At 50.1% G+C, this 12,214-nt stretch overlaps 1 protein-coding gene across 7 annotated transcripts in view; it reads right to left on the bottom strand.

The window, feature by feature from the left end:
* Positions 1–1,279: 1,279 nt before the first annotated feature.
* Positions 1,280–12,214, bottom strand: part of Pde9a (phosphodiesterase 9A) — a 93,151-nt gene continuing 82,216 nt past the window's right edge. For 2 of the 7 annotated variants that reach the window (XM_008772793.4, XM_063278948.1), the window contains 6 exons: positions 11,296–11,409; positions 7,321–7,425; positions 6,474–6,602; positions 5,715–5,810; positions 3,343–3,460; positions 1,280–1,663 (listed from right to left, as the gene is read on the bottom strand). In XM_008772793.4, the coding sequence (XP_008771015.1) occupies positions 3,359–3,460; positions 5,715–5,810; positions 6,474–6,602; positions 7,321–7,425; positions 11,296–11,409 (546 nt within the window). In that variant the 3' untranslated portion in view covers positions 1,280–1,663; positions 3,343–3,358. 7 annotated transcript variants of the gene reach the window in all.

The following is a 12,214-nucleotide window of genomic DNA, read 5'->3' as shown; positions in this document are numbered from 1 at the left end:
TCAAAGATAGTGACTTTCCCAGGGGCCACTCACTCAGACACGGCCCCTCCCCTTACTCCATTCATTTCCAGCTGTTGACACTAGGTGTCTCCCAGGATTACCAGAAACCAGGGCTCAGGAGTCTCCTCGTGCGGTCAATGCAAGACTCAGAACTCAGGATCCCAGGCCCAGGAGTCAGACTGTCCTGTCCTGTAGGATGACAGGGGGCCTCTGAATTTCCTCTGGATTAAGGTGACAAAAGCAAAACCAAGAAGAGAGGTGATGTGGGGGCTGAACTGAGTGGGTCAAAGGAGGTGAGAGCAGCTGCTGTGGTAGGAGGCTGAGAGGCTGAGGTGGAGGGCTTGAAATTCAAAGGCCAGCCTGGGCTAAGTGGAAAGTTTGAGGTTGGCCTCGGCAACATGGTGAAGAAAACAGACACACACACACACACACACACACACACACACACACACACACGCCAGGCATGTGTGTGCATACCCTACAGAGAAAGAGAGAGGACAGAGACAGGGAGAGACAAAGAGACAGAGACAGACAGAGGCAGAAGGACAGAGAGACAGAGACAGATAGAGAGACAGAGACAGAGAGACAGATAGAATCCCTATACCCCCGATAGAGATAGAGAGACAGATAGAATCACTATACCCCCAATAAATTATTCAAAGACAAGAAGTAACATTCTAGAACTCACCCAGAGGGATAGGTGCTTCAAGAGAAGCCAATCCAGGATGTAAGGGTCCCAACAGTGGACCAACTCCTCATGAGGTGACCTCTCTGGTGGTTCTCTGGCTCCCCCAGGGGAGTAGCACTGGCCCCGTATCCCCATTAGATGGCCAGCAGCTTCTTCATACTCCTTGTAAATTGAGAATTCAGAGTCCAGGTGCATGAGAGAACAAGAGGACCACATAAGCAGGGTGTGTGTGACCACTTCTTTGTGACCTGTAGGAGCTGGGTTCCCTGAACAGTCACTATGGGACTTGGAATGTCTTCACTGTCTGCCTTCCAAAAATGAAAGACAGGGCATCTCTTCTTTTAGGACAGAGTCCCGCTGAGAATTTGAGGGGTGAATTTCAATTCCCTGTGGGCATTCAGCAGCTGTCACTGCCTATGTGGTGGTGGGGGGATCTGTCTCCCACATCACCACTCTGGTACATAGTGCCTGCCTCACTCTGTGACTTCTGTACACATCACTGACACCTTCCTTCTGTCCATAAACACTGGACACATGCGCATCCCGAGTGTCCCCCTCTGTTCATAAAAACAGGACACATGCACGCCTCTATACTTGGGCACCGTTCTGACATTTAATGTGGAATTTACATGGACCCTCATATCACATCCCATGGTTCAACTGCACGAAGATACGTCCAAGGGAAAACCAGAGTCCTTGGAAGCCCGAGTCTAAAACCCAAAGGAAAAAAAATACAGACCCATTTCTGTATAAGAATATATTATTTAAAAGACAGTTTAAAAATAAAAATTCTGTACAGCGTCATGAATTCCTGTTTTTATATCAGTGAACAAAATGGTTCTTAGAAAACATGGTCTGTGGCAGGTCATCTGGGGGTCATCTGGGCACGACCATCCTTGTGTGGAAGATCCTGGGAAGCCCCTCTTGGCTCTGTCCACTCAGAGGCTGCAGTTCATCGGCTCTAACTGGTACAGTCTGCTGGAAAAAGGAGAAGATGGCATGTTTTTCCCTGAGGGGCCTGGAGATGGCACAGCCACAGGACCAAGTGGGGATTTGAGATGGTGATAGAATACATTCGATAAGAAAGCGGTAAGACCTGGGCCAGGAGTGCTAGGAGCCAGCACAGCTCTTGCAGAAGACGAAAGTTCAAGTCCCAGCAGGTACAACCGCCTGTAACTCCAGACCCAGGGTATACAACGCCCTCTTGTGTTCTCTATGGACACCTGCACTCATGTGCGCGCACACACACACCACAGATGTGTGTGTTTGTGTGTGTGTAATTAAAAATATAATAAAATCTTTGCAACCCCATAAGAACAACAATATCAACCAACCAGACCCCCCCCCCCCCCCGAGCTTCCAGAGACTAAACCACCATCCCAAGAGAACACAGGGATGGACCTATGGCTCCATCTGCATATGTAGCAGAGGATGGCCTTGTTAGGCATCAATGGGAGGAGAGGCCCTTGGTCCTATGAAGGCTTGATGCCCCAGTGTAGGGGAATACCAGGGCGGGGACGTGGGAGGGAGTGAGTGGATGGGTGAGGGAGCACCTTCATAGAAGCAGGGGTCGGAAGGATGGGATAGTGGGTTTCTGGAGGGGAAACTGGGAAAGGAGATAACATTTAAAATGCAAATTTTAGGTTGGGGATTTAGCTCAGTGGTAGAGCGCTTGCCTAGCAAGCACAAGGCCCTGAGTTCCGTCCCCAGCTCTGAAAAAAAAAGAAAGAAAAAGAAAAAGAAATGCAAATTTTAAAAAATCCAATAAAAATTTTAAAAAATGAAATAAAATCTTTCTTTCTTTCTCTCTTTCTTTTTCTTTCTTTCTTTCTTTCAACAGAAGTAAGGCTGGAGAGGTATTCAGTAGTTAAGAGCACTGCTAAGTAGTTAAGGACATGCTTGTGGTGAGGAGGGCAAATGCTTTTTTAAGAGCTTTTAGGGGTTGGGGATTTAGCTCAGTGGTAGAGCGCTTGCCTAGCAAGTGCAAGGCCCTGGGTTTGGTCCCCAGCTCCAAAAAAAAAAAGAAAAGAAAAGAAAAGAAAAAAAGAGCTTGTAATACTCCAGATGCACTTCACAGACTATTTCATCATAAGAGCGGCACACATCCTGATAATTAATCTTTTCTCTATCCAAAGTGTGAACTTTTCCAAATCAGAGCCCAGACTCTAATGGGGACGCACAGGGTTAATTGAAGCTTCACTTATGGGAAAGCCCACAGCATGCTGGGGCTTGACTCTGCTCTTAGCCTGTAAGTGTAGCAGGCAATTGATACTTTGTATGTGTCCCTGGAGTATTCTGGTGCTGCTCAGTCCCCACTGTGAGGTTAAAGGTGAAAACACTTGACTGTAGTGTTTGGAAGGAGGCTGTGGGAGGCGGGTAGCATAGACAGAGGCATCAGGGTGCATATCTCATGACTGAATTTACGGTGCTTTATAAGAAGAGGGTGGGGCACCACACACACACACACACACACACACACACACGCACATGCACACACACACATGCATACACAAACACAAATGCACTCGCGAGCATGCACACATACACTCGAGCATACACAATGCACCCATGCACACACACGCACGCACACACGCATAAAGGTGCTTGCATGCACCCTCTCGCCCCTAGAACTCCAGTGTCCTCTTCCCACTTACTGCATACATTGGGACATCAGTTTGGAGGTGAACGGTCTTCATTGTCTTTCGCATCTCTGGTCTTCTCTGGGGCGTTTTCCGTGGCCCCAGATGTTAAGTTCTCCGTTTTCTTCTGCAGCTAAGAGAACAGAGGTCAAAGTTAGTCCTTGGAGGCAGTGGGCCAGTTCAAGCAGCCTCTTGTCTTGGGAAGCGCCTGTTGCCTGAAGATGCTCAAATGTGAAAGACGGCTGCCCACACATACATGTGTATAATCCTGGGGAACAATGTCTGGATCCTGCCAGCTCACAGCCCACAGCCCACAGCCCCAGGCCTGGGAGCTGAGTTCCTGTGTCAGGCTTAGTTCACCCTTTGTTTTTCGTGCTGGAGAGGCCTGGCATCCATTCCCACTGGGCAAGCGGGATGTAGGACTGCAGACTCAGGTCCTCCAAAGCAATGGCTGATGGGATGACCACAAGAGCAATCCCCCTGCAGCCTTCCTGTGAGAGTCTAGACTAGGAATGCCCTCTTGCTCTTAACCCTTTAGATTTTCAGAGCCGTCTTGTGTCTGTGGAAGGAGACGCCAAGCAGGGAGATGGGGATTGCTGGTCTGAACTTTCAGTCAACCTGGATGCGCATTCACCCTATGTCTCTGAGACACCCCTGGCATTGCACACTGGGGATGTGTGTGCCAGATGTGGCTGAGCGGGCTGTGACCAATACCAGGTCACATCTGGGAAAGAAGGCAGAAAAGATGGATATAGAACCATCCATTACTAGGGAGCTTGGGTGGATGGGTACAAAAGAGGAAATGAGAAGCTGAGGGGCATCCCAGGTTGGGAGGTGGGGTCATGGTGGCCAAGAAAAGGTCTGGAGTATATAAGAAGTGGGGAAGGTTTTCTGGGTCATGGTTGTCCTGGTAGGAGCAGGGGTCAAGTGGATAGAGAAAGACTATACCCAGCCGCCATATCAGGTAGGAGGTGTGGAAGGAGTCCTTAGTGCCAGAGTCTTGGGAAGAAGAGATCCTCACAGATGAGGAATCTGTTAAGACTGTAGTGGTTCCTACCCTCTCCTGAGATCCAGCATCCGCAGTGCCCTAAAACCTCTCCATCTCCCAGACCGCAAGGGTAGCTGAGCCCTGTGTGCACTGTTTCTGAAAGCCCGGACTTTGGGCGCTTGCATTGTTCCTTTTCAATGCAGCCCTCACTGAACAGGCATCCTGGCCAGGAGGAGGCCAGGGAGGTGCTAAGAGACAGCACAGAGGCAGTTCTGTGTGACACCAGGGTCGCACAGTTGTGTGCTGGCTCTCATTGGCCAGCAGGCTCTGAGGAAAACACTGTCTGACGAGGTCCCTGGGGAAGAAACTCTGCTTTGAGATAGCATAGCGTCTAAGCTTCTTCTTTTTTTTTTCCCCTCCATCTTTATTAACTTGGCTATTTCTTATTTACACTTCAAATATTATTCCCTTTCCCGGTTTCTGGGCCAACATCCCCTAACCCCTCTCCCTCCCCTTCTCCATAGGTGTTCCCCTCCCCACCCTCCCCCCATTACCACCCTCTCCCCCAACAATTACGTTCACTGGGGGTTCAGTCTTGGCAGGACCAAGGGCTTCCCCTTCCACTGGTGCTCTTACTAGGCTATTCATTGCTACCTATGAGGTCAGAGTCCAGGGTCAGTCCATGTATAGTCTTTGGGTAGTGGCTTAGTCCCTGGAAGCTCTGGTTGCTTGGCATTGTTGTTCATATGGGGTCTCGAGCCCCTTCAAGCTCTTCTAGTCCTTTCTCTGATTCCTTCAACGGGAGTCCCGTTCTCAGTTCAGTGGTTTGCTGCTGGCATTCGCCTCTGTATTTGGTGTATTCTGGCTGTGTCTCTTAGGAGAGATCTACATCCGGTTTCTGTCAGCCTGCACTTCTTTGCTTCATCCATCTTATCTAGTTTGGTGTCTGTATATGTATGGGTCACATGTGGGGCAGGCTCTGAATGGGTGTTCCTTCTGCCTCTGTTCTAAACTTTGCCTCCCTATTCCCTCCCAAGGGTATTCTTGTTCCCCTTTTAAAGGAGTGAAGCATTTGCATTTTGGTCATCCTTCTTGAGTTTCATGTGTTCTGTGCATCTAGGGTAATTCGAGCATTTGGGCTAATATCCACTTGTCAATGAGTGCATACCATGTGTGTTTTTCTGTGATTGGGTTACCTCACTCAGGATGATATTTTCCAGTTCCATCCATTTGCCTATGAATTTTGTAAATTCATTGTTTTTGAGCGTCTAAGCTTCTTGTATCAAGGTTTGGCTCCTGTGCTTACCCTGTGTACTGCTTGCCTGCCTGCCTGCCTGCCTGCCTGCCTGCCTGCCTGCCTGCCTGCCTGCCAGTCCCCAGTCTGCCTGCCTGCCTTTACCTCCTTCATGGCGTCGTCCAGCTGCTTCAGCTCCTCGTAGTGTTCTCGGGACTCCCAGAGGGGCCGCAGCATGGTCTCCTCGACAATGGGGAAGAGCTGGGGAGAAGGGGATCCAAAGTCAGCCCCCATATTCACGTTAAGCTGTAGAGAACACTGGAGGAGGGCTGGAAGTGGTGGCCTTGGACAGGACACATAGGCAGCTTGGGACCTGGAAGGTGGAGGCTACAGGGGCTGTGTGGTAGAAGGCTAGGATCTGGTTGTGGGCACCAATTCCAGTTGCTTTGTTAAGACGAGGTCTGGGAGGACAGAAGAGCTAACAGCTGGCACAACTGGCTGGGTCTTAAAGCTGGCAGAGATGGGCAGTGGGAAAGTGGGCACCGAGGGAGGGTCCGACATGCATACATGTAGCTCTTTGAAGAGCACGGGGGAAGCGGGGACAGATCACTGGACACAGCAGAAAAGAATGGATGCCAGGCAACCATCACCATGACAGCAGATGATGAAGCTGTAGAGGGTTCATGCGTGTGCATGTGCATATCCCTGATGTGTACATGCATGTCCGCGTGCACATGTGTGTTTACTGTTCCTGTACCAGCAGCACGATCCCTCACCATGCATATCCTTAAATATTTACATGCGTGCATGTGCAAGTGTGTTTACTGTTGTACTGACAGCATGCACTCACCATGCATATCCCTGACATGTGCATGCATGTGCACATGCGTGTGTATAGCTGCTGTACCGGCAGCATGTACTCACCTTGGTCACTGTTTCAAACATTGGGATTAGGACAAACTTGATGAACCCAATTTGGGCTGTCGCTTTGGTCACTTTGTCTCGGTCCATGAATGGGGCCACAGGAAGGCCTTCGGACTTCTCGCGGTCACTCTGCAGGCAACACAGTGACGGTGACATTAAAGGCACAAAGGCCCATCCCCATGGACATGCTGCCTAGCTGTGATCCTCCCAGTCACACAGAGGCAGGACAGCAGTGAGGACACAGAGCCTGCGGCGCAAAGGCTACTTAGGAGCCAAGGTGAGGTGAGCAGGTTGGAGCCGTAGGGACCAAGTCTAAACACGGTCTGAGGGCAGTTTACAAGGCTGAGCTTGACAGCTCCTTGTCTGCATCGCCCATCCCATCCCCACCACTATCCTAGTTCAAAACTACCATATGAGCAATCTTGTTTGAACTCACCCTTCCATGGTGGCTGCCCCTTCCCCTTGGGTCTTACTGCTCGACCCAAAGCCACTTTTCCTGACTCTGCTTCTAAAAGTGTCTCTATGAGTGGCTGTGGGTGGCAATTCCATCACACTGGTTTTGCTGGTGGCTACAGTCTCATCCCTGATCAGGGCTGGCCTCGAACCCCTGATCTTCCTGCCTCCCAGCTGCTCGGATTACAGGTGTGTGTCGCCATGCCTGGTTCTCAAGACGATGCCAAAAGCAGAATGTCATTTCTGCCAGATGTCTACACAGACAGTGTTGTGGAGGCTGCCTGGTTGTGGGCTGGATGTACCCGTTGCCCTGGTCTGCTCTTTCCCACACAGTGCTGTCCGTCCACAGAGTTGGAAGGAGTTGCCCGTAATCTGATGACTCTGTGTTTCTTACCTGCATAAAATATTCTTCCAGTAAACAGTCCACCCACGGTTCTGCCACCTCCATGGGACGGACCTCATTGGAGATGTCACAGCATTTTATGAGGATCATCTTCAGCTGAAAGGAGACGCGGTGTTTAGGGGGTTGGTAGACACAACACAACCACTGTTGCTGTGTGGGTTGACTGGGTCCGCCGTCATAGGTGGGAAAAAGGACAGGATGGGTGGGGGAGGGGTGGAGGTTGGGGGGCAGTACTGGCCATTAAGACAAGAGGTGTTCTACTTTGAAGGTCACTCCTCCTTCTTTGTGTGCTTTCTCTCTCTCTCTCTCTCTCTCTCTCTCTCTCTCTGTGTCTCACACACACACACAAACATACACACATAGTGTTGCTGTGCTTTGCACTGCAATCCTTGCAGTCTGGATTTCCCAGCTTCCCCAGGGAAGGATGGGGACCCAGCAGATACACAAGCTTTTAGAATTCCAACTGTGGGCTGGAGAGATGGCTCAGTGGTTAAGAGCACTGACTGCTCTTCCAGAGGACCTGAGTTCAATTCCCAGCACACACATGGTGTCTCATAACCATTGTCATGAGATCCAATGCCCTCTTCTGGTGTGTCTGAAGACAGCTACAGTGTACTCACATGCATAAAATAAATAAATCTTAAAAAAAGTCAACTGTAAACCATCACGTTAAAAAGCGAGGGAGGACCTGTGCTCTCTCATGTGTGAAATGGTCTCACTCTGCAGCTTAGGCTGGCCTTGAACTCCTTATTTTCCTGCCTCCCAGCTTCTAGGATTACAAGTTATGTGTCCCTAGGTCTGGTTGTCAAAATAATAACCTAGCAAGAGCAAAAGCAAGAAGATGCAAATTCAAGGTCCGCCTGCCCGGTCAGCCTGGACAACTTAATGAGACTCCTGTCTCAGAGTGCTGAGTAAAAACAGGGTGGGGGGGTTGGGGATTTAGCTCAGTGGTAGAGCGCTTGCCTAGGAAGCGCAAGGCCCTGGGTTCGGTCCCCAGCTCCGGAAAAATGAACCAAAAAAAAAAAAAACAAAAAAAAAAACAACAACAACAACAACAACAACAAAAAACCCAGAAAAACAGGGCGGGGGACATGGTTGAATGGCGCAGGGTTTGCCTATCACACAGGAGGTTTAGCACCTTAACAAGTTAAGTAATTTCGTGACTGTGGAAAACAGACGAAAAACATATGGAGGGGACATTGTTACGAAGCCGTGGTTTAAACAGGGTGTTTGTTGAAAAGAGCCCAGAGTGGGGACACCCAAGTGGCGGTAAAATGATGTCAAAGAGTATGATGGCAAAGGCCTCGCCATCCCACGTTTGAGGACCTCGGTGGGTGGGAGTGGTCAGCCCTACATTGGAAAATTGCACAAAGTTGTGTAGAAACGGCCTCAGTTCTGCTCTGTTTCCAAACACAGAGCTTTCGTAATCAGCCTGTCTCTATGTCTGGGGCTACACGCCCCGCAGAAACATCTCCCATTATGGCGCCAAGTGTGTGACTGGAAGTTGCCTGTGTAGGTCAACTCCTGCCAGCCTTCAAGCCACGCCAGAGCACATGTCCCTTGTAGTACTGTCTCAGGCCCACAGCAACCTCTTGGGTGTGGTCTCCCAGGGGAGAGGCACCTCCTCCCAGGCAGGAGGCTGGCCACTTGCTGGAGTGTGGGTCATGCCAGTCAAAGGATTCTGCACAAGTTTTTCTCCTGGGCTAGCTAGAGGATTAACTTTGCCTGGCTGTGGGAGCCGGTATCCTGGTGCTCTGGCCTTGTGGCACAAACATCACGAGGTCCTATGACCATTCCGCAAGAAAATGAGGGGAAGGGGACTATTGTCCAGGGTCTGAGGGGGAACGGGGAGGATCGCCTAGCTGAGGCACACAATTTTAGGCCACCAATCCAGAACTACTTGCTTTGTTGACTTTTCCATGTAGGAGAGGGGACATGGCCTGACTAAGCCTTGTGCCAGCATAGCAGGCTGGGTCAGTGCGTCCACTTTGGCTGGGCCTTGACGGACTTATGGAGATTTGCTGTGCAGCCCCTTCCTATACACCAATCCTTCTTTGACGTTCTGTATCGGAACTGGCTTCAACCCAGAGGCAGTAGTAACAAGTTTGCTCTGGTTGGCCTCATGGGGGAACTGTCCCAGACTAGACACCGTGGCCTCTGTAGCGGCTGGGTCAGGCACGTTGCGGGCTGTGTCCTGGACACTTCTACTTCCTTGCTCCAGGAGTCTCTGGCAGAGGCTTAGACTTTGAACTCCCAGACCTTTCTCAGTCCCTCCCCCAGCCTCTGGGGGCCCTGCAGTAACACAAGTCCAGCCAGCCTGATCCTGTCCCAGGGGAAAAGTGGAGGTCTAGGGGGGTTATTCCTCCTGCACCTCCTCATCACGTGGGTGGTGGGTGGGTGGGTGGGTAGAGCCTGAGGTAGGTGGGTGCTTTGGTCTGGGTTATCCTATCTGGCTGTCTGCATGCAGGGTAGAGTCCTTGGCCTTGTGCTTGTCACGCAGTCGTGAAGCTGGCTTCCTTCATTTCACAGACAGAAGTATGCAGGGTGTAGCCACCTTGCTTCCACTCACTCCTTCCCATCATCCTTGGCTTCATTCAAGACCTTAGCAGATCTTGCCACAGATCCAATATGGCTGCCCAACGCCCCCTCCCCCCGCATTTTGTCTCTGCTTTTGCCTTCTATGCTTTTAGTTACCCCAAAATATTAAACAGAAAGTTCTAGAAAGAAAGAGCCCATCCGTTTTAACCTCCATGCTGTTCTGAGCAACACAGAAAGATCTCATACCCTCTTCACCTTACCCAGGATGGAGGTCTTCCCTCTGCCCTCGGTCCATTTTGACGTCGCCTGCCCATTATTTACTGTGTGGTCCTTTTGTTACCCTGCCTTATTTTGGCGTCAGGCTCTTCTTTGCCTGATTTGTAAGTTAAACTTTAGCGTGGAGATGTGTGAATAGGAAAAAACACGCTGTACCCGGGGTTTGGCCTCCCCATGGCTTCAGGTACTCACTAGAATCTTTGCGAGGTGTCCTCTATGGACAAGAAGACAACCGTGCCTCTCTTCTTTCTTTAGAAAGGGGGTGCTCTTGGAGGCCCCAACTTGGGGAAGACATCCTCCCCCTGTACAAGTGTTAGCTAAGAGGGCCCTTGCTTCTCTGAACCCCTGTCTGTTTACTGGGATTCAGCTTTTCTGGAGTAATGGCCTCACAAAAGATCAGGGTCATGGGAAGGAAGCCACAAATTCAGCCTGACCTAAAAAAGGGATCCTCACCTACTGTCAGTCACTTTGCCTCAGGAGGGACAAAATGGTGGTATTGGTTTTAAAGACATTTATTTTTATGTGCATGTCTGTTCTGCCTGCATGGGTGTACATGTGCAATGCCTGAAGCAGCCAGAAGAGGGCACCAGATCCCCTGGATCTGGAATTACACATGGTGGTGAGCTGCCGTGTGAGGGCTGGGAACTGAGGGCTTAAAAGAGACTAAGGTCCAGGTCTCCAAAGTAAGGCATAAAACAATGAACTTAATCTCTGAATGATGGGATATTAGTTGTTATTTATTTTGTTAGCAAGTTTTTTGCTCACTTTGAAATTAATTAATTTTCGACCTACGGTCTTACGCTATCATCCAAGCTGGGTAGGAACTCATTGTCTGTAGCCCAGGTGGGTCTACAGTTGCTGCAACCCTCCTGCCTCAGGCTTTCCGGCGCTGTGGATTACAGGGATGAACCAGCATGCTGGGTTTGCATTTTGCTTTCTCGGAAGGGATAGCCATTGGACACACTCAGGCCATCTCCTTAAGGGAGGAGTTGGTACTTGAGCCACGGAATGCTCTCCAGAAGGTAGCTTGTCTACTGCTGGCCCAGAAGGGGTTATGATACTGAAATCCAGTTACTCCAGCACTCCATGGCCAGGTAACATACCCAGGCTCTTTGGGTTTCCTACCTTTAGCTTTCCAAAGACGCAACCTACCAGGGTCAGATGCTCCTCATTGCTGTAGTCAAAATTCTCCATTTTTTCTTTGAAAGAATCCATAATTTCAGCGTGCCTTGCCATGTCGGTGGCCAAGATCAACGTGATCATCCCCTGAAGGGTAAGAGGACACGGTGTCAGCACATACCAGAACCCGTCACACTGTGCTCTGAGCTCCTGTGTGACCACTGCCCCCACGTGTGTTCTATCTGTCCCTGGGCCGTGTCCACAGGCTGGCAGACGGGTGGGTCATCGATGCTCACTTGTGAAACCAAACAGATTTTAGCCAAGCCTGGGTTTAGTCTCCAAGTCTGCAATGGGTCCTGCTCAGAGCTTCCCATTACTTTCCCATTTGCCTCATTTATATGGGACTACGTACAGATTTTCTAAGTCATGACATCCTTGATAACGTTCCCGCTCTGAAGTTTGTAAATGAGGATTCAGGGGGCTTGAAGCTAAAGCTGTGCTGTGGTTCGAGCATGGATGGTGCCCTCCTAAACTCAGGTTGAAATCTGGTCCCCGCAGTGACTGTAGTGAGAGGTGAGATACTTAGGGAGTGAGTGTATGGTTTCCGCCCTCATGAAGCAATTCATGGTCTCCCCCCCCCCCCAACCCACCCAGCACTGGGTTAAATCCACAGAGAGTGAATCCGCATGCTTGTCTTGGCCTTCTGTCTGTTCACATCCCTCGCCAGAAACAAAGCAGATGTGGATGCCACGCTCCTAGAACTCGAGAACTGCGGGTGAACGTAAACCTCTTCTCTTATTATATTTCCCAGCCTGTGGGATTTTTATTATAGCAGCTTAAAATAGACTAAGGAAGTTTACTGGAGACTGGGGTTAGCATAATTTGAAACTAGAACTTTCGTTTCTCCTGCCTGCCTAGCTTCGCGTGCATCTACCATCTACGGTTTTCTGCT

The sequence above is a fragment of the Rattus norvegicus genome, chromosome 20, assembly GCF_036323735.1.
Source record: "Rattus norvegicus strain BN/NHsdMcwi chromosome 20, GRCr8, whole genome shotgun sequence".
NCBI lineage: Eukaryota > Metazoa > Chordata > Mammalia > Rodentia > Muridae > Rattus > Rattus norvegicus.
This window is presented reverse-complemented; position numbering and strand designations above follow the sequence as displayed.